The sequence below is a fragment of the Mesoplodon bidens genome, assembly GCF_964165515.1.
Source record: "Mesoplodon bidens genome assembly, chromosome: 3".
Lineage (NCBI taxonomy): Eukaryota > Metazoa > Chordata > Mammalia > Artiodactyla > Ziphiidae > Mesoplodon > Mesoplodon bidens.
The window spans coordinates 128,631,699-128,657,604 of NC_138178.1; the positions used below are offsets into that span (position 1 = coordinate 128,631,699).

Sequence of the window (25,906 nt, forward strand, 5' to 3'; positions counted from 1 at the left end):
TAATAGCTACAGTTCTCCCAGCATTAAGAGTGTAATTATACATACTCTTTAAAAGAGAATTGTAACTGATGGATTTGCCATGTGTCTTTGAAGAATCTAGTTGAGATAAATAAATGGTAACACTATGGGAAAAGAATGAATTAAAATTGGATCTTCTGAGCCACTGCCTCAAATAGCCCTTCAACCTCAAAAGATGAAGAGAGGCTATTTGAGGTAAATCCCAAAGCCCACCTAGAATATGATGCTGAAACCTGTGAATAGAATTGGGTTCTTCAAAAGATTCACATTAAATATGTAATCTAAACTGAAAAAATCTGCAGGGTTATTCTTAAATGCTCACAAATTACTACTGTAAACAAAGTTGATTATCATAATGCTATTAATGAAGCAGGATATATACTTTTCTTTTCTCCCTTTTAAACTGCCTTTGCCACAGGGAAGTACAAATGAGGTAAGTTAAATTTTTTCTTAAATTAGGAGCACGTATTTATAAACATAATGATATTCTTATTTTATAAACCAAGTAGCCATTGAAGGGTATCTCAATGTACATTAAAAAATCTTTGGTGACTACAGCTCCTATGTTCTTCTAGCATTTACAATTTTAATTGTGAATTTTGGCAATGGTTTTAAAATATTTAACTTGTTCTGGACATGATATATTTTATCTGCATATGAAACGTAAGAATTGATTATCATGAATATTTTATGTTTTGTTTCCTGAATGTTTAGAAAATTTCAAAATTCTTAAGCTCCAACATTGGGCATTTTGCTCTACTGCAGAGTGAAACAAGTACAGTTATGAATCTTCAGGAAACTTAACTAGTGGAGAGTAAATGGAGCTACAATCTTTAGAAGTTGTTTTTAACTTTGGCTTCTGAGTGAGTTACCTACACCACTTTAAGCAGGTTCCAGACCAGTATACAGTGTAACTTTCCTGTAAATTAGTGTTCATTTCTCCCACTGCACATGTACAAAACTCTGTATCTGAGGAAAAATCTAAGCTTCTAAGAAGGAATCACTTGTTACATAAGAAAAATTATCTCTGTGGAATCATTTAGGTCATTATCTTCAGGAAGCAAAACTGATCTTCAACAACTACAGAGACAGCACATAATTCCTCAGTTTCTGCTATTATATATAACTAGATTATGTCCTCCAATTAAATACCAAGGATACATTTAATATTTACAAGTCATAAGGAATTATTTCATGTAAGATTCAGTAAAATGAATTCACTAAAAAGGTAAAAACAAATGTCAACTTTGTAAATCAAGCCTTAAGAAAAAAATCTAAGCTTTTAAGAGAACATGGATTAAACTGAATGTGTTAGTCATAATACAATAGAACTAAGGTTGCACCAATATGCATTCATAGAATTGATGATGGTACAATTCAGACTTAAAATCAAAAGAAAGTAGCCATGCAGACTCAAAAAGATAAAAATGAATGGAATTTCCTGGGAATTGATTACTATTTAAGGATATCAAGCTTTTATCCAACTTTTAAAAATATTCAGACTATTTACAGACTTCAGAATTACATCAGATAAACTGGCCTTAACTGAGTGTTCATTATGTGAAAGTCAGAGAAGGTAATGAATCTTAGACACTAGCTGAGGGGAAAGAAAAGAACATAAAAATATTTATGGACACTTACATAAAGCAATAAAAATTCCTATGATTCAAACACTCTTAAACAGACAACAATGACAGAGGTAGTTTTAGTGAAGACTCTCTGAGGTAATGTTTCTGAATAACGTTTTGTAAGATATGAACTAATTAATGGAAATAAGGCAAGAGGGCATGTTTGAGAGAGCCCAGTGTGGCAGGGGAGAGGGTAACACACATGCTTATCTGCATGACCATATCAGGAAATCATGGAGAATAAAAGTGGTCCCTTTTTGAAAAACCTATCAGGAAACTCCAATAGCAAGTGGTCTACCTATGTATAATAAAGTAGCTATTGGCAGTCAGAAGCTATGAGCTCCTATAATTCCTCTAAAAGTAATAATATTCACAGTATGAGTTTTCAACACACCCCTGGGGCACAGTGGTTAGGAAGCTCTGCTCCAAAAGGTGGGAAAGGTAAAAGAAAATGCAGTCTGAGGATAGAACATTTACCATGAAGATCGACCCACACATTGGACAGCTGAAAATACTTTTGCGTTCTAAGATATTAGCTATTAATGTATATCTCACACACATTAAATGATATAAGGATTCCAAATTTAGCATGCTAAATTTGATATCATACCATAAACTAATTACACTAAAAAGGAAAACATTTATATCTGTGTATTTAATACAATGTTTTATAATCTTGATTCTTTTATTTCTAGGCTTTATACAAGCTTTATAGTGCAGCAGCAACCCACAGACATCTGTATCATCAAGCTTTTCCTGCACCAAAGTCAGAATCTACTGAACAATCAGAAAAGAAGAAAATTTAATCCAAAATTTCAAAAATACAGGTGTGCATGACCAAATTGTCAGTTAAATATTGTTTTACATCTCCATGCAAACATTCAAAGTGCTTCCATCAGAACAGGGTAAAATACCAAGCACCTCTGAAGATTGCAAAATGGTTTAGTTCCTTTATTTCAGTGTTTAATAAGCAGATGTATGTATGCATGGTTTTATTTTGTTAACATGTACAGTTTCCTGATTTTGTCTTCAAATATGCTGTTATAATTTAAAGAATTTGTCTATTTATGATAACAGTACATGAGTTCTGCTTGAATTTACTAAATTCTACTACCGGGTTATAGTTAAACCATGTAGTAATATTACTCCACATTTGGATATGCTCATTTAATTTCTACAGAAGAATTTTTAAATTATTTCACATAGCCATTTGTTAAAACATAGCATCATAACTCAATAGGCTTGATTCAATCTATACCATCTTACATATACCATTAGCTCTTATTATAAAGGACATATGAGAGCTTTTCAGTTGCTTTATCAAAAACTATATATTGCTTCTTTTCTATCATGATTTAATATAGAATATAAACCTCTTGATCAAAAATGCACAAAAAATCACTTTGTATATGTATTTGAGTTTCACTGCATTGTATATTTTTTCATTTGGTACACAAAGAAATGTATTCATCATAGGTTTATTCTTTTAACATGTGAACTATTATTAAAGTTTACTCTGGTTCCCAATGTTACAAACAACTGAATTTGGAAATGTTTGGGAGGTGATGATATAGAATGATGAAGATTTCTATCTCTTTTTTAAAATTCAAAATGCATTTTCTTTAACGTTGACACCATTACAAATTTAGGTTTCCATTTTAAGGAATGTACACTAAGCCCTTTTAGGTATCTTCCAGTTCTTTTAAACCAGTGATTCTATATTGTTTTTCGAATTACTAGAATCTGTAGTGGAATTTCATTGAGCTTACTTTCTAGAGGAAAAAAAAGTGTGGTAATGAAAAAAAAGTAATGCCTCTTATCTGGGAGCTCTAAAACAGAGTAATTTCTAACTTTCTTAGAAATGGCTAAGCTTTAATTAAATAAAATGGTAATATTTAGTAAGGAGTAAAGAATGATTAAAACAGAAGAGTGTGTGAGAGTTCATAAGATATTTAAGCTCACATCTTAGGGAAGTCTGATCACATGCCCTGCAAAATAACTTTTCCCACTGATAACATTCCACTAGTCTATTTTCATTTTGGAATACCCCTTTCATTATACTGCTTCCTTTGCCTATGGGCCTCTGAATAGAAAAATCGAATATATATAAGTGCTATGCATAAAACATGGACTCAAACGCAACACATTTAGTTTCCACAAAAATATATTTAATAAGCTTGTTATATAAAATCAAACATTTAACATTTTCAACATTTTATCAATAATTCAGATTCACTGATATCTAACTGGGAGTGCTTTATATTTTGGAAGATTACCTAAACTAAAAATTTATTTACATATTTACAACACATGTAAATATAACTGAAGAGCTATTTCAACAAGTTTTGAAATTCACAGAATTCTAGAGATTTATAGGCTAGATGTGCCATAAATTTGCCTGCAATCAAACGTACTGTGCTAATTATGAACAATGTCTTAATAACTATTAAACCAAAGGAAAAAAACCTGGGAGAGAAATACTGGGTTTTAAAGTTCTGTGACAAACTCTTAGAAGATAAAAGTTATGTAGAATCAATTTAATGACCAAGATTTCTTAATGAATCCCTGATTGTCATTTTTGGCAGTTCAACCCAGTCTGTTGGGATGGCAACGTGCTATGCTGTTGAAAAGCCTCCACTGTCTCATCAGCACCATGTTACTAAATGCCATAAGAGCCCTGGTCCAAAGTAAGGAAGTACTGTAATGTTAGCAGCTCTTGAGTGCTGTGCACACTTTTCCCACACAGGCTAAGGCCTTATACCTAAATTTATTCCTGAAACATTACAGACCCTTCACCCTTTCATAGCAAAAAATACTTTCTCAACATGTTTTAAAAGGGTTCTTTACATTTGGGGGTGGGGGGGGGAAGGTGACTCCATACATTACATATAAAAACTTATCACAATAAAGGTCCCAAATCCCGTTTTATGTTTTGCACTATACAATGGTAATATTTAAACCATCCAATTCCAGACAATATTCCACACTAAAGCAGTAAACATATTTTTTAAAATACTGCATAGGTTATCTCTCTCGTTCTCTGTTTTTTGAAGAAAGGTACCGCTACTGTGAGAGTTTACCAACTCATCATTTCCTATTTTATATCTGGTTAAATGACATTTCTTGTTGCATTTGTCTCCATCAAGAATATTCAAAGCAGTTTCCAAATATACAGCATTTAGAAGTGTTTGCCATGTTGGCTCTTAAAATGATAAACTCATTTTATTTCTCAATAAAAGAATATTTTTCATAACAAAATACATGTAAAATTAGAATTTTATGATTTCCAAAAAAGTAAGCTGCCTTTATTAACCAAAGTACTTGTTTGCAGTTTTTTTTAATCTGTGAAAATATTTTAAAGCCCTTATAAAACTTAAATTTATTTTTAAAAAATTAACTTAAAAATTCTTGCCATGTTGCTGGGCATACCACTGCTGTCTCTGCTTGCGATTTTCCAACTCCGTGAGAAGAGCCTGTCTGTAGGCTTCATACATTTTAACAATCTGTTCCAGTTCTTTCATGAAAAGCAACTTTAGCATTCCCTGGTATGTATCCAGGTCAGCCAGCTGGAAGAGTTCCCACTTCAGAATGTGGTCATATCTGTTTTAAAACACAATCAGACATATGTTCACAACATATTCATAAATATGTATTTATAACAATAAACTGTTCTATTTTTTTAAATTTCAATTTTATTATAACTAAATAAACCATAAATTTCAATTTAAAATAACCAAGTTATTAACTGCTAGTTAAATACACTATTTTTTAGGGAGAGGAGAAAACTACTAATATTACTTCATTTCAATCTAAGTTAAAAAATACCCATTTCCATTCATCTTATGTATCAGTTATTCTAATATTAATGCTAGATAATAATGAAGATTTCAAACCACTGTGGTTCTATAATTTCTGAAGAATATATTCCATGCTATTCATAAGTTCATCCAAAGTTAATTGTCAGGAAGGTAAGAATACTTTAGACCACATTGTTCCTGCAATGAATAATACAGAAAAATAGGCAAGATCATCTGTGTCATTAGTGTTGATAAAGCTTTTTGAGGCATACTGTTTACTACAGCAAACAAGGAACTAAACAGGTAAAGGAAAAGGAACCATCATTTGTGGGCTGAATAATCCTGAGGTTGAGTATACAATGTTACAAACAAACAACAAATAATACAGCAAAACTCAAGCAGAAAGGAAAGAATAAGCTGTTTTCAAAATGACAGAATAAATAGACTGTCGAAGACTGCACAATGTGGGGCCGAACTCACATAAATTTATACTTATATACCGTTCAGAAGGTTTTTAGTCCTTCTTCAATGGTAAGTAGATCACATACTGAGATGAAGTAGACAACAAACTACTAAAGCAGTAATTTACACTTTGAATTGAAAGGGACCTGAAGACAGCACTCTACTCCAATCTTCTCATTTTATAGATGAAACCTAAAGAGGCTATATACATATCTCTTACAAAACCGTTTAGTGATTAAAAGATCAAAAAGGCAGAGAACTATGGACTAAGGCACATCACAGTAATAGTTTTGAATGATAATACCTACTAAGGCTAGAGAAAAAACTTGAACAAGTTTTTATAGAGCAAGGCATATACCTATATTAAAGTTACACTTCTCAAATCATATTGCACAACAGACATAATAGGAAGAACTTTAATTGTAAATTCTAGTAAATTTATTCTTAATAATCATTTATAACATTTCCTACCCATTTTCTTTGTTGGGTAATTCATTTACCATCTTATTCCAAGGGGATCACGTAATATTTTTTTAAAAGGAAAGAGTAAACAAATACAGAGCAGCCAGTATGAGCTACAGACTGTGCTTGGTATGTTGACATTCATTTCTGTACAACCTGGTTATGTGTTCCAGGAATACCAAAAGCACAGCACAGTACACAAAAATCACAAGGTAAACGTATTTTGTTGGATCCCTAATTTACTTACTGAGCACTGCAAATTTACTAAAAGATATACTTGGCAGAAAGCTTTATATTCTCTTTAGTGGGAAACTCCAACTATTTGCCAACATATATTGGAGAAATACTACAAGAAATACTCAATGAGCCTCCATGAAGAAACAACTGCAAGGTGTTTCCTAGAACCTATGCCATTCATGTACCTTAAGATTTTACTTATTTGTTTGAAACAAATTCATAACTCCTAACAAAAAACCTTAATCTTCCCAAGTCTGAATTCCATTGCTAAGGGGCATTTCAGCAATGTCTACTGATTCAAGATACTTAAATTTATGCCAGGTGAACTGTAAGAACATTAAAGCTCATTTATCATCTGGGTACATTCTAGCAAGGAAAAGAAGGGAGAAGAATATGGTAATATTGGTAAATATCAAACTTGTTTGTATCACATGAATATCATTCTGTATAAGCATTCAAGTTTTTTTTGAAAAGGAAAAAGAAAAAAGCTTCAGACAATTTTCTGACTTCCCAATCACAGCATTTAGCATCAAGAATAGGATTTTGTGTAGAAGCAAGAAAATCAGAATATTTAGTGAAAATACTTTGGGAAGAAGAAAAAGTACTCTAAGGAAAACCACAGATGAGAAAAGTATGCAGTGTGTCAATTTCCATTCCAAATCCTTGCCCCTGCTGTTTCTATATATAGTGACTTCCCTTCTGCCTATGCCCGCCATTTACTTTTCTTAAGAAAAGTATGTAATTCCCATTCTTTTCTTCTTAAGGAGCCAAATAATCTGCTTCAGTTTAACTTTTTAGCCACTATACTCTAAATATACAGGTATATAATTCAGAAAATAGGCTGTTTACTCCAGTATCCTTTTCTCATAGCATCTCTCTTGCTATATTTTTCCTACAGCAGTATTCTATTCAAACAGTACTTATAAATAACCCATATAAGCAAACAGCAATTGCTGTAATGCTACCAAAAGACCTTGTTCACACTCCAGTGGATGCTGCCTTCTGGAGCCAAAAGTACTGCTATTCCAGCCCCGGGTATTGTAATGTAGCCCAAGTTCCCTGTGCCTGTCTTATGTAACAGTATGCCCATTCTTCCTTTCCTCCTACACCCAGAAGTGAGTCAGCAGTGATACTGCAGGATCACAGACACAGGGATAAAATAGAGTCTGTGCCACAATGCTGTTGGGGACTGGTGTTGGGGGGTGGGGCGGGCATGAGGAATAATGGAAAGTAAACATGTTCCTGATGGTCTTTTTCCCGTTAAAGATTAAATCTTTTAATTTTATCCTATAGTTCAGCTTGCTTACAGGTGCATGATACATTACAGACTTTTGAGAGCAAACTTAGAAACATACCTTTACTAAAATTAATAAATAAAAATTTAGAACATTATCTGTTCTAAGTCAGTTCTGGAAGTATATGCAAAAATTATTTTGGTAAGTTACTGCTAGAGATAGAAATAAAGCATTTTAGAAAGCTAGATAATGTCAATTGTTGGTTAAACAAAAGGAAGAAATAAGCTAATTTTTTGGAAAAGTAATTGATTCTCCATTATCTAATTCATGGATAACAACTCAGCTTCTGTTGATAGAACAATATTAACCATTTCCAATCCTCTTTAGAGACAAAAATTTAGTATCAACTAAAAGGTAGACCTAGACCTCTTGTTTTAAGCAGTAAAGAAGTACTTGTTCTCTTTTCTCACTGGCCCATTCTGGGAGGAGTTCTGATCTATTTGAAAAAAACTTAAGTTGCTAGTTTCCTAAAGTTCTATAGTTAGCTCACAGAGCCAGAGTTGAAAGGGACTATAATCCTTAGGAGTCTATTTCTTTTCATCAGAAGCAAAGAATTCCATTTAAGTACCATCTTTTTCCCCCAAGAAGGAAAGCTTTTTATGTTATTTCTTTCTAACAACGGCTATAGAGTAGAAATAACATAAAGAAGAAAGAATAACCCTACTCAACCTTATCAACTCCCAGAAATAACAAAGGTTAACAGGCACATATTCTTCCAGACTTAAGGAAATATAAATACATGCACATATTACATATGACTTAGGATCAGCATATGAACAAAGGCCACAGACAGCAGTAGATCAAGTGGTATCAAGAGTGAAAGAAGAGAGGGAAAAAGGGAAGAAAAGTCCATCTGCTATCATTCCTCATCCTATTCCTAGAGTATATGGATATTATCAGATCAAGAGGTTTCTGTAGGTTAGCTAAGTCACCAAGCCATGCTTAATTTTATGGATGAATGTCTACGTAATTTCAAATAAACTAAAACCAAACTTCTGACAAGCACTGTTTATACTCTGTAGAATAATATCTATAATTAAAACCTTTTTAAAAATTACACTGACAAGGCTTAAATTTGACTTAGGAAGAAAAAAACTGACGATTTTAGACTAAAACCCTCATAATATCATCTTGTCTCTCTGCATCAGGCCACACAGATCAACAGCCATGAATTTACAGACTGAAAAGATCAGAGGGAATGTAAGGGAATGTTAAGTTGGCCAAGAATTAACAAATAGTTCATAGTAAATGACCAGTAACTTTATGAGATTTAATTATTTTATTCTAACTTCATTGTACAATCATCTTAAACTTTCTAAAAACTCTTATTTGGGCTATCTTATAGTTTTGGTTTTTGAAATACGAATGGAATATTAAGAGTAAGGCTGCAAAATGTCACCTTATATAATTGTTAACAGTACTGTACATGAAATTATTATGTGTAAAATACCTAGCAAAGTACCAGGAATTTAACAGATACTCAGTAAATGATAATTATTATTAAATAAGAAGTAGTAATGACAAAAGTTAAGAGTATGAACTTTGAAGTTAGAGAGAAAGGTTTGAAATCTACCACTTAATATTTGTGTGATCTTAGCAAAGACAGAGTTTTTTTCAGCTGTAAAATAGGTTTTGGGAAGATTATATGAGATAATATATGTAAAAGTTTAGCACAGTATGGTACAGGAAGCACTGGATTATCAATAACTATTTACTTTCAGACATCCCCTTTTCTGAAATCATAGCACTTTGTATATACCACTGTCACTGATCCTTACCACACTGGATTATTGATCTGAGTACCTACTTGTTTTCCCAGAAGAGAGAAGCTCTTTGAGGCAAATATTTCATTTATTCATGACTATATTCCAAGAACAGTGCCTACTATGGCACCCAACAAATATCCTCAATGAGCCTAGCAAACTCATAGCCATCTTTAAAAACTAGTGCATGTATTTTCCTTTTTGGTGCAGCTTTCCTTGCTCACTCATAATAATAAGAAACCATTGTTAAGGGCTTACTCAAGTCAGCCACTGTGCCATTTGATTTAAAATGCATGATCAGGGACTTCCCTGGTGGTCAAGTGGCTGGGACTCCATGCTCCCAATGCAGGGGGCCCAGGTTCAATCCCTGGTCAGAGAACTAGATCCCGCATGCATGCTGCAACTAAGAGTCTGCATGCCACAACTAAGACCCGGTGCAGCCAAAAATAAAAAATATTTTTAAAAAAAGCATGATCACTTTTAAGCCTCACCACACCAAGTAAAGTAGATAAGATTATTATCCCCTGTATTTCAGTAGAGGAAAAACACTTAGAACTAAGTTCAATAACTTGCCCAAGGTCATTCGGTAAGTAGGTGATGGAGACAGAAATCACGCTTTCCTTCCAGACAGTTTCCTTCCTGAGTGATCTTAACCACTATTTTACACCTTTACCCACAATAATAACAGTAACCATTTACTAAGCTCTCTCAATGTGCAAGACACTGTGATACATATTTCAGATGCATTATTTTATTGAATACTCAATAACCTTAAGAGAAGGTACTATTACTATCTCCAATTTACAGAAAACAAAACTAAGTTAAGCACCCTTCCCAGGGTAACAAAGCTAAAGTATCAGTGAACACAGATCATCTCCTCCCAGAATTTGAGCCACCACACATACTATTTCCTCAACACCCTTGTGTCCCACTTTGATTCACCTATGTACCTAGGACTTACCTGGTTCCTTCCTTTTATCACAAGGTATTGCATCACTTACTTACAAGTTATTCTACCCCTATGAGAATGTAAGCTTTTTATTGCATCCCTGTAATGGCCTAGGTCTGCACACAATAGAAAGTGAAGATTCTATAAATATTTGTAAAACTTCTATTTCTTATCAATGACTTTTCAACTTCATAAGCTGTGATATCCCTTCTTTAAATAATAATGGGCTTTTAAATAATATTAAAAAAAAATGGTGCTGTGTGTTTTAAGCAGCCCAGAGACTCCATTCAGGCTTCTATTTACCACTCAACAAAAATTTGTGCTGTAAATTCACTTACTTCACAGGGGCTCGAGCATAAACCTGAAGCCAATCAGGAATTTCTGCAGTATGATAAGGATTTGCAGGTACCAGAAGGGACTGATTTCTTTCAGTTTGCTGTGGCTGGTATGTGACAGGAGGAGGTTGATCATACCGAGGTACACTAAGAAGAAACAATCAATGTTCATTAGGATAAAGGCCCTAAATAAAACATGAAATATAAGAATAATACTTAAGCATTTTTCAATGTGCCTCTTGCCCAAACTTCTACCACCTAAAAAACATAAGGATCTGGCTTTTTTAAAAACCATACTATAGGGGAAGTAAAATGCACCTTCTCTTGGAAACTTGTAGGTCATTGGTGATGGATATAAAACTAAGCTAAATCTTTACATATTTTTAAGAGATTTCATCTGGCTGATATTTATTCTTTTCAAGGGCAACTTTAAAGAAGGCTATTAAAAAAGTCAGAGCTAAGTTATAATCTTTATACAGAGGCTTAAAACTAGAATCAAATTTTAGTAATAACTAGTAATTAGCTATAAATTTATACTGGAAAAGTTGATAATTTTTCTCAAAATAAGAATGGGTATTTTCTTTCTCCTTTAGGCTGAAAAGGGGGTTTGGAACAGGTACTACAGCAGGAGTGAGTACTGTGCTTGAAATACCCACATAACTATACTATTTCCTTTCCACTTTTACCACCTTAAGAGAGCATATGGGAGTTAGGGTTGATTAGAACCTGTTTTTAGAACCTGTTTTAAGTCAGAGACTTAAAAAAAAAAAAAAAAAGACCATGCTTTTAATTAGTTCTAACAGCCTGTAAGTTGGGGGGGGGGGAAGGAAAGAACAGCAAGGTGGGGTAAGGGCTCTTAATGGGAAGATGCTAAGGAAAGCACTGACCCACTTGAAGGTTAAAGACTGAATTCCGGGAGACCATAATGGCCTATTCCAGACTTGGAGACAAAACTGGAAGATCCTGCCTCCAAACATAAAGGTTTATGTGTGTATCAGGAAAGATCATTCCAATACTAAACCAGGACTAAAGTAACTGTTGGATTAGACTGTAGCTAACAATTTAAAGATCAATGTGCAAATGGCACTGAATTTTACCTTCAACTCTTCTTTCGTAAGTAGGTGCAAAGTGAAATATTCCTTGATAGCACAACTGGGAGGTGGGAAAGAACTGAGGCTTCGAAGTCAGATACACCCTGGGGGGAGTGCAGGTTAACCTCAGTTTGGCCAATTACAAGTTGCACGAATGTAAGCCAAACTGCTTCACTTCTGTAAACCTTAGCCTTTTGATTTGTAAAACCAGAATAAATTCATACCAAAAATGACTCTTCTAAGGATTAAATGACCTAATATATGTCAAGAGTTCTATATAAGGATTAGCATAATACAGACAACCAAATAGATGCTAATACTACCTATCTGAGCTTAAGGTGTTTATTCTCTCCTGCTTAAAGTCTACAGAGTTGCTGAGAAAAGAAAATTAACTAATTGTGAAAATGCTCTGTAAACTATAAAATTCTATAATAATATTCAATATAAAATTAATGATGATAAACAGAAAACTAAGCTCAATATACCCTCAAATCTGGTTATATGGACCAGAAAGCCTCTGAGATCCAGTGACAGTAAACTGTAACCACATTTTGTGGGGGGTTTTAGGGTTTTTTTTTTTTTTTTTGCATTTCTATCATTTATTCATTCAACAAAACATCTACCTGTGTGTGTGTCTGTGTTTGGTGCCAGGGACACAGCAGGAATACGTGGAACTCATCCCTGCCCTTGGGTAAGGGTTGTGATCAGGTGGGAAGGATGCTACAAATTACCCCTGTGTCACAGGCCTGCAAATTGAAGCCAGGGAGAGCAGCAGCTTGCCTGAGATGGTAAGGAGAGCAGGCAAAGGGGCCAGAGCCCGACACAGGCAGAGAGGCTGACTTGGTTCTTTTGAAGGGATGACAACCTCATTTGCTCAATAAACATTGAGTGCCACTAAATGGAATCACTGGAAAAAACCTGCTTTTCAAACTTGAATTAAAAATCCAAATATGTACAATGATTAAAACAACACAATAATGACAAAGCTTAGTTTTCTGGGTGATAATATTAAAATGTAGGGACTTCACTGGTGGTGCAGCGGTTAAGAGTCCGCCTGCCAATGCAGGGGACATGGATTCGAGCCCTGGTCCAGGAAGATCCTACATGCCATGGAGCAACTAAGCCTGTGCGCCGCAACTACTGAGCCCGCGCGCCTAAAGCCCGTGCTCCACAACAAGAGAAGCCACCACAATGAGAAGCCTGCACAGTGCAATGAAGAGTAGCCCCCGCTCACTGCAAATAGAGAAAGCCCATGCACAGCAACAAAGACCCAATGCAGCCAAAAATAAATAAAATAGATAATTTTCATTTTCTTGCATGGCAACCGTTAAAAAACATAAAATATCTGTAAATTGAATAAAGTCAGCAAAACATTATAATTCAAAATATATTCTGACACATTAGAAGGTAGATGTGTATTTTTTATAGAAATTTAAATGTAAAGAGGCAGATATTCTATTTATTTACTTTAATTTCTGGGTATCTTTAACAAAAGCATTCTGGCATATTAAAGCAGAATCTGATCATAAGAATATTGATCCTGTTTTTGAGGTTTGTATAAAAAAGTGATTTTTAAATTATTAAAGTCATTCATTACTAAATATAAGTCCGGAGGAAAAAATCTCATAAGCTGTGAAAAATAAAGTTTTCAAATCAAACTTCAGGACATCTTTCTCTTTGATGAAAATATGAGTTCAAAATCTAACATTAGACAATCCCAAAACAAAGAGTTAAGATAAAATTGATAGTCTACCTCGGAGCACAGGGATGTCTATATTGAGCCTTTTTATTTGTGTGATCTACATAATAGGTTCCAAATTCTGATGACTCAACTCGCTCCCATCCTGGAGGAAGTCCTTCTCGCTCAAGAGGATGGCTCCAATGAGTTGTATTTGTGTTGTGATCTATGTAATATTTCCTCCCTCTCATTGTCCAGTCCACAGACCAGCCAGGAGGAAGGGGTAAATCTTCAGAACCATGGTTAGTTAAATTTCCTAAAGATGTAGCAGCAACTCTCCCAATACCTGAGAAGAAAGAGAAAACGAGAAGAAATAGAACAATTATTCATAGCTAAAAAATATGCCATATGAAAAACACTTACAAAATTAACTATCCCAATCGTACTCTTCCTGTTAAAAAAAATCACGATTTTACTGTTGCAAATAAAATTTTTCATAAAACTAGCCAGTGTTACTATTATTTAATTCCAAAAGAAGGGAGAAACTAGGCTCCCTCTTTGAAATCAGGCTTTTTTGGTTGATGCTTCCATCACCAGGCCATACAAATATTTGACTACTAACAAAGCTAATAAGTAAATATTATATGTATACTGCTAAAGAAAAAGTGAGGAAAAGAAAACTTCACTTCATTCAAGATTTAAGATTTGACATTTCATCTAAAACAGCAAAAATGAACTTGTAAAACTATTCCCAGTTTGTAATTTCTTTCTTTTTTTTTTTTTTTTTTTTTTTTTTGCGGTACGCGGGCCTCTCACTGTTGTGGCCTCTCCCGTTGCGGAGCACAGGCTCCGGACGCGCAGGCTCAGCGGCCATGGCTCACGGGCCCAGCCGCTCCGCGGCACGTGGGGTCCTCCTGGACCGGGGCACGAACCCGCGTCCCCTGCATCAGCAGGCGGACTCTCAACCACTGCGCCACCAGGGAAGCCCCAGTTTGTAATTTCTTAAAAGTAACCTGGCTGTACCATAAAACTATTAAGTTTACCAAGATAACACAGTATAAGGTCAACATACAAATATCAATTTAATATCTCTATACTAACAACAATTAAAAATAAATTATACCACTTAGCTCCCCAAATATAAATATTTACACATCAATCTAACAAAAAAATTATGAGATCTGTATGCTGACAACTACAAAACAATGACAAAAGAAATGAAATGGGTGTGGTCAAGATGGTGGAGTAAGAAGACCCTGAGCTTGCTTCTTCCCTTGGGCACACCAAAATTACAACTATTTACAGAGGAACTATTGATGAGAAAGACTAGAAACCAGCAGAAGAGATCTTCTACAACTAAAAATACAAAGAAGGAGCCACAACAAGACTGATAGGAAAGGTGGAAACGCAGTATAGTCAAGAACCTTACCCCCATGTGGGCGACCCACAAACAGGAGGATAATTACAACTGTAGAGATTCTCCCCAAGAAGCAAGGGGGCCCAAGTCCCACACTGGGCTCCCCAGCCCAGGGGTCCTACACCAGGAAGGACCTTGTCCAGGAAGACAAGTCCCCAGAACCGTTGTCTTTGTAGGCCAGCAGGGCTCACTTTCAGGAGAGCTGGAGGGCTGTGAGAAATAAAGACTCCACTCTTAAAGGGTGCACACAAAACCCACACACTCTGGGACCCAGGGCAGAAGCAGTAATTTTAAAGAAGCTTGGGTCAGACCCACCTGCTAATCTTGGAGAGCCTCCCAGAGAGGCAGGAGGAAAGTGGAGCTGACCCTGGGGACACAGACACTTGTGGCAGACATTTTGGGAGCTTCTTCTACCACCACAAAGACACTGGTGCTGGCAAGCACTATTTTGGAATTCTCCCTCTAACTTATTAGCACCAGAACCTGGCCTTGCCCACCAGCCTATGGGCACCAGTATTGGGACACAACAAGTCAAGCCAAGCAATTAGCCCAGCTGGGACACAGCCCCACTCACTAGCAGGCCATCTGCCTTAAAACCCCCTGTGACCACAGCCACTCCAGGATATGCCCCTGTTCACCAGAGGGCCTAGAACCAAGACCCACACACCAGTGCACCAGCACTAGTCCTGGAATCCCCAGGACCCTGCAGCCAGATACCTCAGAACCTGGCTCCAACCACGAGCGGGCAGAAACTGGCTTCAGAACCCACTGGGACCTGAACCCGCCCACCAGCAAGCTGACAAACAACTCTAGGACCCCCAGTGCCCTGTAGTCAGAGACCCCAGGACCTAGCTCCGCTCACCAGTGAGTTGGCACTAGTCCCAGAACCTGGTTTCACCAACTGGTCAGTAGGCACCAGCCCCTGGATCCCCTGAGCCCCGGCCCCACCTGCCGGCAGGCAGACATCAGCCCTAGGACCACCACAGCCCTGAAGCCTGGCTTGTCAGGACCCAACCCACCCACTAGCAGGATGGCACCAGCCACAGGACCCCCTGGGCCCTGGCACCATCCACCAGCAGGCCAAAACCAGATCTGGGACACCTTAAGCCAATTTAGGCAGCCAACCTGGGATCCAGTCCCAGGATCACCAACCAGTGGTCCAACACAAGCTCCGGGACTGCCAGGACCATGCCGACAGCTGTATCAGGAACCAGCCCCACCCATCTGCGGGCCAATACCAGCTCCAGGACCGCACAGGGCCCTATAGCCAGGGACCCTGGGACATGACTCTGCCCAACAGAAAACCAAGTATAAAGCTATTAGGAAGGTTGAAAGACAAAAGTAATAAAATCATCTATATCCACAATAAGAAGTTATGGGATACACAAACCAAAAACAAGTAAAACATGACAAAACCGGTAAATGTGGGGGGGAGGGGTAAAAATGCAGGGTTGTTAAAATGCATTTGAACTTAAGAGATCACCAACTTAACCATATATATACACACACATATATATGGCTATATATAAACCTCATGGTAACCACAAACCAAAAGTCTATAATAAATACACAAAAAAGAAAAACCATGATAAAAAACCATGATAAACTTGAAATTCACATTTAGAGGAAACACAAAGACCTCTCTGTAAAACCTCTCTGTCCAGGAACTAAACCTTGCAAGTTATTGATAAGGGATCCATGATGTCCACAAAGTCCCAAATAGGTTCATCAGCTTTACCAATGCCATGTGAAACCATGATTCCTAACCTTTTTAGTTAGTTTCAATGATAAACAGTTTATTTAGTTTCAATGACAAACCACCTGCCCACTTTCTGAAGCTGCCATGTGCACTAAATTTTTTTCAAACTATTATTTGGATAATTCTATGAAAGTATTGAGAGATGAATGTACTGTACAAAAAGGCTGGAAACCACCAATCTAAAACATAAAATATTATCAGTAATAAAATAAGTCTAGCAGACTTAAAAAAAAAAGCTATATCAAGCTCTAACACACCAGACCTCCACTCTTAAGTTCAGTTAGAAAGCTGAAACTTCAATAACCAAACATGCCAAATCTGGAAAAAGCATACAAGAGCATATGATACCTTACAAAAAACATGAGCACTAACAATTATGAATGTCTACTCTGTCCCTGGCCCTTTCCATATGTACTATTTCATACTCAATCAGCGCTATGAGGTAGTGGTATCATCATTACCAATTTACAGATGAGGAAACAAAGGTTCAAGTAAGTTATTTTACCAAAGGCCCCACAGATGACATAAGGTCAAATGACATATTTATTACCAACCATGTAATCTTACCCCAAAATATCAACTGTACTTCTTCAAAGAAAATATGACTGCCACTAATAAAAGAAAATGCAATCTATAATTCGGAACTTGTTTCTGAGCTACAAGGGAAAAAATAGTTTTCCATAATTTCAATTATTAGTCCCAGAAAAGAATGAGTGGCATTCATAATCTTCAAAATAACTTCCATTTGCAGGAATTAATGGCACAAGCACCTTCCACTTACATAAAATAAACTAGAACATTAATAAGCTACATACATGATTTCCCAAAGACACAGATAAAGTATTACTTTGTCTCTCCACCAAGCTTTCACTAGATATGCCTCCAAAGAACTTACTGTCATACAAAAGTGGCAGATATCTACAAGATCTGCCCTTAGAGACAAGCTCAAAAATTCTGGTTTCCTAATGTTGAAGTGGCTACAGAGAATAAAACAGAATATGGAACTCTAATGAAGGTTACAAGCTCCAGGGTAATACTAAACATTACAGCCCATGTTATAATCAAGATGCTGATAAAAAGATATAAGGATTAAACTAAGCCAACTGCCTTTTTTCCTCCTCTCCAAAATAACTACAAATAAAGTTGTGCTCCTAAGGGATTATTAACACTTCCTCAAAAGAAGATTCTGGTTAACTAATACTTATGCATTTCCTGGAGTAAACACAACTCCAGTATTTTTTTTTTTTTTTTGGTAAGGCCTGGAACTTTTTAATTTGATCTTTATTACTTGATTTCTTCAGCTGTCTTTAAAAATAAAAGTTAAAAGTTTGTTACTTAAAATTGCATTGAACTAAATTATTTAGGCGCAGAACAAAGGAATTCAATCTGCCTTTAGTATTCCAACTAAAGACTTCCTGTTAACAGCAGAATTCCTTCCTCTGGCACATACAGTAACTGCCTGTAGGCCAAAATGTTAAAGGTCAAATTTCACAGCTAAATGTAGAACACGCTAGGCCGTAAAACCCTTTAAGATATTATACAACTTGTTTCCTTGTACTTCTGCTAAATACAGTAACATGAAATTAACCCCTGAGATAAGGCGTTTCCTAAAAGTCTAAGTAATAACTAATTGGCAGGAATTACTACTGTCAAGTCATTACAAAACTATTTTCTTTCATACCTTTTTTATGATTACATTAGTAACAGCAATCAAAATTTAAACCCTGTGAAAATAAATCTGTCTATAGCACATCCTTACTCTCCCACAAACTTACTTTCTCCTTTCCATTCATTCAAATTCCCTGAACTCTCTCCAGCATAAATCTGGAAAATAAAAGAAGTTTCAAGTCTTTTCAAGATGAATTCAAGAAACTTCCAGCTATTGTCTTATATTCAGATTGTGTTTCTTCTGGAAAAGACAGCTGTTAGGCTTTTCTGTTTGGTTAATAATTGGTTGTTAATCCTTCCCTGCCACTTAAGAGACCCCTGCAAAGAAGTTCCATTTTTTTCTGAAAGGTAAAACATTAATCTTATTGCCCTGATACAAATTAATGTTAAGTGAAATTTCTCAAGCATGTATCACTGTCGTAATAAGTGCAAATCTTTTTTTAAATGACATTCTTTAACTTGAAAAAGTATCCAATTAACTTGTATTTTATTTATTTCTAAAATATGATTGGGGAAAGCTGTTTTAAAGTCTGTCATTAAAATTACAAAAACTATATCAGATTGCATAAAAAGGGTCCTAAGAGAGGATCAGTAGAAATTTAGTTTTTACAGTATTTCCTCAAAGATATTTTGCAAATCAGAATTTTAAAATAAGATTTTTAACTTGGTATCATTAATTCTTCATACTTCAGGCATAAAAGTGTCATGAGCTATCAGTGATGTTTGCAACATAAATATACATGGGAAATGTAAGTACAAAGAACAGCAATATGTATTAATGAGAAACAGATTGTTATAAGCTATTATTCTCGCTACCCCTTGGCTACCATAAATGTCTTAAGACTCCAGACTTGAAATCTGTGGATCCATTCACTTATTCAACCATTTATTTTTAGAGCACCTCTTATACAGTCAGGTGCTTCGCTAGTCCTATCTGACTCTTCTCTTTCCCTCATCCCTCAATACCCATTAGTGGCCAAGGCCCATCAATGCAGATGTGTCTCACTTCGCCCCTTTCCAAATGTCCCCAGCCTAGGTCAAATCCTCATTAACATTTAAAATATTAACCATAAGACATGCACCAAATGGAAAACTATGGAGCTTTGAAACTACATAAAAATAGTGTTTAACATTAAGAAATTCATTAAAGTAAAAAAGCAAGGATATGAAACTGTATAGAGTATAATCATGACAATGTTAAAAAAAAAATGTCATGGAAAAAGATGAAGGAAATAACTAAATACAAAGAATCTCTGGCATAATGAGTGCTTTACCTTCACTTTTCTGCATTTTGCAGATTTCCTATAATAAGCAGGTATTACTCTAAAAAATATATATAAATGAATTTTATTTTTAAAACATACTATTTTGATTGGATAACAAATCATTTCTGAGGTTTAAAACTACACGATATCAGAAATAGCCAAAATAAACACTGAAGTATGCAACTGTCTAATCCTTTAACCTAGAATTTCTTTAAAAACAAAAAAGGCACTCACCTATTTTCATTACAGTATTTCTATATGCCTAGAAAACCTCTCCTCTTCAATATCCCAGTGAGACCTGAATGTCAGCTTTCACAAAATAAGCTGCTCTTGCCAACTGTTCCATACTATTCTTCAATTTTCAAAACTTCAGTGATTTACTTTCTCCCAAAACCATAATTAAGTCTCATTTTTCCTCCAAAAGCATCATAGACTTGCACTACCACTGGTACCTGAGGTTCTCTTTTCTCTAGCAATCTATCCTGAGTACAGCTAGTAAACTAATCTTTGAATACTGCTTTCGTAAAATGAAAATCTTGTCCTTTTGAAATCTGCACTTGCTTCTGCTTGACTCGAGTTTAAATCCTACAGCCTGTTGTTGCATCACTAATCTCCACTCCATCTTACAACTTATTTCTTCAAACTAGACAGAATTACAGTTACTTAGATTTACATGTCTGCTGTTTTCACTGATTATTTCACCTAAAATGTCCTTCCTATATCCCGTATCAATCTACAGTCCAAGCGCAAAGAAAAATAGTTCAGGTCCCACCTCTTCCACGGACCATTCTCTAAGTATTCCAGCCTACCCTGATCTCTCTCTCTTCTGGCTCCCTATCGCACTCAGTCAGTACCACATAGTTTAACAACTAACTGTCTGTCATCATTTTTCATATATTGGTTTTGTTCTCCCAAATAAGGTACCAGAAGTCAGATACCAAAAGGGAAAATGATAGACACATAAATGATTAATACTAAGCGAATGAAATGTTTTCTACACTCAAAACGCTCATACACCAAACTGTTTTTAAGTCACTTTATTTGAAGTTTCATGGGCTAAAAAAGTAAATGTCTCATGTATTTTTTATTTTTATCCTGCCAAAATTTAAAGCCTACAACTTACTAGGAAAAAAGACAATCAGATTAAAAAGTTTAATTTTCAGCTTGCTTCAGCTTACCTAGTGTAATCTAGTACTTTAGGAATAAAGTAGAACTGTGCATTTCTCCTATCTCTTCTGCTCCCTGTCAGGAAAATTATCCCAAAGTCAGGAAATACAGAGAGCAGATTTTTGAAAATTATATGGCAAATATTTTTGCTCATTGCAAAAAGCACAACAATAAAAAGACACACTTAACACACAATTAATCACTTGACAATAAGTCTTTTTAAACTAGGGAAATAATTCTTTAACTACAAAATCAGTTGTTAAAAAAATAACAGGGCAAGTGCTAGCTAAGTAATGATGCAGTTGCCCGTGGTATCACCTACCATGAGCAATTCTTATTTGCCTTTCCTTTCCCAGGTTTAAGTCCAGTTTCTCTGAATTCCTAACTGTCCCATTCTACCAAATCTAAACATAGATTCAACCCAACTACAGACATTAAAATCTCTAAGTTTTCAAGGCTCATACTGTTAACAGTCTAGATAGCCTTCAGATACGTATCAAGTTTTTATAAAATAAGTTAATTAGGTGAGTTAATGGACACAAAATTCTTTCCCTCAATGTAGGTTAATAATTATTTGCAAGCAGGCTTAGCAAGACTGGCAAAATGGAGTAGTAGTTCTCTAGGAGTATCTGTTAGCGTCCCAAGAAAATCTAGAAAAAGAACATCTTTTTAATGAAGTGTTAATAAACCTAAGTACAAACTAATTTTAAGTTACCTGAAGCATGCCTCCCCTGATTCTGTGGCATTCTCTGGAAGAGATCATGGTTGTATTCATAATATCTATAGTCTTCGTGTGCTCGATCTCCAAGTGGGCGCCTCCTCTGACCATCAAAATAATTATCTGAATAATAATATCGGGAACCAGAGTCTCCATTTTCAACAGCAAAATTAACTTCTGTTAAAAATGACTGAGAAGAGCCATATTCCCTAGGGACATCTGCTAGACTCCTGGCAAGGTAAGAAGGTGCAGATAATCTGTTGCTTTCTCTTCTCATTATTTCATGAGGTGTTCTTTGAATTGGAGTTCTAAGGAAACTATGGTTTCTTGAAACTATTCCATCTCCAGAAGCTGCAAAGGCATTAGAGCTTGAATCTGGAAGACAGATATCAGTTCGTCTTGGAATTGTTGGACCATGCCGGATAAATGAAGGCATAAGATCTATAATAGAACAAAGAGTAAAATGACCAGTAATTAATACACTTTTCAAAAGTTGTTCATTTATATCCATCACCCCAAAATGAAAATCTCCAATGGACTTAAGAAAGCACAATTTAAAATTTGGACTTAAGAAAACACAATTTAAAATTTTAGGAAAGTATTTGGGTTTGTTTGTTTATTTATTTATTTATTTATGGCTGCGTTGGGTCTTCATTGCTGCGTGCAGGCTTTCTCTAGTTGCGGCGAGCAGGGGCTACTCTTGGTTGCAGTGCGCGGGCTTCTCATTGCAGTGGCTTCTCATTGCAGAACACGGGCTCTAGGCGCGTGGGCTTCAGTAGTTGTGGCACGTGGGCTCTAGAGCGCAGGCTCAGTGGTTGCGGTGCACAGGCTTAGTTGCTCTGAGGCACGTGGGATCTTCCCGGACCAGGGCTCGAACCCGCGTCCCCTGCATTGGCAGGCGGATTCTTAACCACTGCGCCACCAGGGAAGTCCCTGGGTATTTTAAAATTGAGGCTGATTGATGTCTTCCCACTCAAATGAATTTATAATTTGTACAAACATGTTATATGTAAGCTCTGCCAGAATCGGGCGTATTCTGCATACTACCATACATAATATGATTAAACATCAATAAGCTTAACTATGAAATACACATTAATGAAACACTCATGAATAAACGTGTAAACGATCTAACAAATGGATGCAGAGTTACCAGCATAACTTGACATTACAGTTTGTTTTGCTGATTTTACTTCATTTTCAAAATTCCCCAAGCCCTTCTTCAAGCAAACACAATTTAAAAAATAAAACAGAACATAATGCTATTCCCAAACATGTAAAGGTGAATTCCTCTAAAAAGATTTTAATATTATTAACCTGGCCTTCCTACTCTTGGAATTATGTAGCAATAGTACAGTAATCAAAACATGGAAAAATCAAAAATTTAGCTATGAAAATTAAAAAATAAAAAAGATCTCATTTCTGGTACTACCCTGGTGGTCCAGTGGTTAAGACTCTGCCTTCCAATGCAGGGGAAACGGGTTCCATCCCTGGTCGGGGAACTAAGGTCCCACATGCCGCAGGGTGAGGCCAAAAATCTTAAAAAAAAAAAAAAAAAAAAAGAATCTCATTTCGAAGAGACACACAAATGTTGAATCAGTTCAAAAAAAACGCGAAGTTTAAAACTATGGCTCCTTTAAGAACAATTATAACTCAAAACAGAAGATAACAGAAGAACAGTGGCTTTAAGGATACAGTACTTTTGAACACAGAACTTAAATAGCTTAGGTATTCCTGGTTAGAAAGCAAATACCTTTATAGCAAGAAGAAAACTGGATTTGGAGACTGTTTTATTAGTTCACTAAGTAAACAGTATCAGAGAGCACTCATATTAATATGCAACAGAAGCTAACTAAGCTAACTAGACAAAAATAAGTATCCAAATAAACAAGGCTCAACATTTGATGAAACTAAAAAAGTACTATATCAAAATTATTTGCTTAAAGGTGTGGCAAATATATTTCATGATTTCAAGTAATGTTCAATAAACTTTATTTGCAGCAAACTGCAAGCTATTTTAGCCAAAATCCTGAGAATGTGTAACCGAAAATCAAAATGTTAAAAAAGACTTAAAAATCAACTTTCAGGTTACTGATGTACCCATCTGATCTCTTCCGTTCTGTAAGAAAGCACTGCAAATACAAGGATAAATTTGGAAAGTTGATGATGTGGTTGTAATGGAAAAAACATGCTCTCCACACCTTTCTGTGTGATCTTGGGCAAATATTACTAGGAACCTCTATGAAAAGCTTTCCCAATTACAATATGAGGTAATGCTTAAGTCACAAAGTTACCAGCTTCCAAGAAGGAAACTTACACAAAGGGCCCAGCAGTATGAGCACCAAAAAATTAGCTCCTTAGCTCACAAATGTTCTGAACACACAAGCAAGAATTAAAAATTCAAAAGATTCCGCCGGAAAATCAGAGTCAAATACTTAAATTGAAAATTAGAAAAGTGCCAGTGTTCGGGGGGAAAAAATGCACTCTATTAAATTTTTTTTAAAAAACAGAAAAAAAACTTTTTCGTAATGTACCCTGAAATATGATAGAATTTATTTTGAGTACTTTCTTTTTGGGGTCTCTAGAGTGCTTTATTTGAAGCAACTCTCACGACGAACACAGCCAAACATGTAATTTTGGCTCCTCCACCCTGAGATCTACTATTGATGAGGCTTTGGGTAGTGGCTACAATAGCGACGGTCAGCTTTCACCTCCCTACGTCTGCATCCAACAGCTGACGGGCTAAGGAATTCTACCCAAGCGTTCGCACAGCTTCCAGCACGGGCGAGTGACACCCTCAATGTTTACAAACAGAAGGCAAATCTCGACGTAACGAGAAGAGAAAAACGTGTGCCCCAGTGTAATCACTTTGATTCCTATAAAATGAGGGGATCAGCAATTTAAGTGTTTCCTAAAGAAGCTCTTTCTTCCCGTAATCAAAACCAACGACACTGCCACAAGGGGACCGGGAAGTCTGTGGTTATTTGGGGGGAGGGGGGCGGAGGTGGACTAATCTAAGTTTCTTATTCTTTATTAGCTTTCAAACAACGAACACCACTCCAGGCATAATAAAATTAAAAAACAAAACAAAAACCAATATTCCACAGAGACCAAAAAGGAATGCGAAGCCGCGGGGAGAGGCGTCCGGCACCCCGCCCGGGTCCCCGCAGCCTGTGGCCGCCCCGGCCAGGTGTGGGCGCGGCGCCCGACACTCACTCCGCAGCAGAGGCGACGTCTCCTTCTTCACGTACTTCCCCTGCACCTCGGCCGGCTTGGACACTTCGTTTTTGGTTTTTTTTCGGGACAGCATCCTTGTCCACGAGGCCCCAGGCCACACCAAGCAGCCGCCCTAGGGCTCCGCTCCGGGCGCCGGGCGTCCCCGCCGCCACCTCCGCCGGCAACGCCGCCTCCTTCCCTCCCGAGCCGCCGCCGCCGCCGCCGCCGCCTCTCCGCAGCCCGGGGTCGCCCACAGGGACTGCCGCATGTTCGGGGCGCTAAGCGCGCCGGCCACCGCTCAATCTCTTGTCCGCTCCTTCCCGGAAGTCTGCCCGCTCCGCGACGCTGCCCGAGAACTCAGAGAAGAGAGGCCAGGGACGCCCGCGCTGGGCCATGGTCCGCTGCGGGCCGCCTAAGAGCCGCTACAGCTGCCGCCGCCGCCTACGTCCCGTAAACTTTCCCCGCGGCCGCTGGGAATTCTGGGAAACTCGACGCAGCGCGAGCGCCGCCGCCCCTCCCCCACACCAGGTCCGGGGCGCGGCTCGGGCTGACGGGCGCCTGCCGAGCTCCTAGCTAACGGGCTGGCCCCGCCGCCTGCAGGAGGGGTAGTGGCTACCCTCACTCCCCCTCGGCGAGAAGCAGGTCCCGCGGACACGAAGGACGAAACCCGCCAGACTGAGGGCGGGAGGCCGTGGCCCGCTCCTGCAGAGGAGCCTCCTCTACCCGCAGATTTTTCTCTCAGGACCTCGAGGGAGCCGGTGACGCCCCCAAGATGCGTTCCCGTCCCCGTCCACGAAAGAGGACGTCCCTCTTGGAGTTTTCTGGGCTGGTAAATTCAAGTCCGTGATAGCACAGAACGCCAGTAGAGTTGAAGGAACACCACCACGCTTAGGCTAGTGCCGCACCAAAAAAAAATCTAGATCCCTCTTTTTGTTGAAAACATTAGTCTGGCCAATACTAATTAAACAGTATGAATCTGTA

At 37.1% G+C, this 25,906-nt stretch overlaps 2 protein-coding genes across 4 annotated transcripts in view; one reads left to right on the plus strand and one right to left on the minus strand.

Moving 5' to 3' along the window:
* The window catches only part of ATL1 (atlastin GTPase 1), a 64,404-nt gene extending 60,697 nt beyond the window's left edge, over positions 1-3,707 (plus strand). For both annotated transcript variants that reach the window (XM_081227157.1, XM_081227156.1), the window contains one exon: positions 2,342-3,707. In XM_081227157.1, the coding sequence (XP_081083283.1) occupies positions 2,342-2,452 (111 nt within the window). In that variant the 3' untranslated portion in view covers positions 2,453-3,707. The remainder of the gene's footprint in view (positions 1-2,341) is intronic.
* Positions 3,708-3,792: 85 nt separating this feature from the next.
* Positions 3,793-25,906, minus strand: SAV1 (salvador family WW domain containing protein 1). Of its 2 annotated transcripts, XM_081227158.1 has the most exons (5): positions 24,926-25,685; positions 21,707-22,150; positions 13,791-14,061; positions 10,950-11,093; positions 3,793-5,246 (listed from the first exon to the last, which is right to left on the minus strand). In XM_081227158.1, exons 1-5 carry the CDS (start codon positions 25,017-25,019, stop codon positions 5,045-5,047), a joined length of 1,155 nt encoding a protein of 384 aa, XP_081083284.1. In that variant the 5' UTR covers positions 25,020-25,685; the 3' UTR covers positions 3,793-5,044. The 2 variants fall into 2 exon arrangements, with proteins under 2 accessions (XP_081083284.1, XP_081083285.1); XM_081227159.1 differs by lacking the exons at positions 3,793-5,246; positions 13,791-14,061 and having other exon boundaries at positions 24,926-25,906.

Excerpts from the sequence above, each read along its gene's own strand:
- SAV1 (XM_081227158.1), bottom strand. The coding sequence starts at position 25,019 with ATGCTGTCCCGAAAAAAAACCAAAAACGAAGTGTCCAAGCCGGCCGAG. Across the intron at positions 11,094-13,790 it reads AGACATCCCTGTGCTCCGAG|TGTACCTCGGTATGATCAAC; the intron begins GTAGACTATCAA and ends GTTTCTTCTTAG. Across the intron at positions 5,247-10,949 it reads TATGCTCGAGCCCCTGTGAA|ATATGACCACATTCTGAAGT; the intron begins GTAAGTGAATTT and ends GTTTTAAAACAG.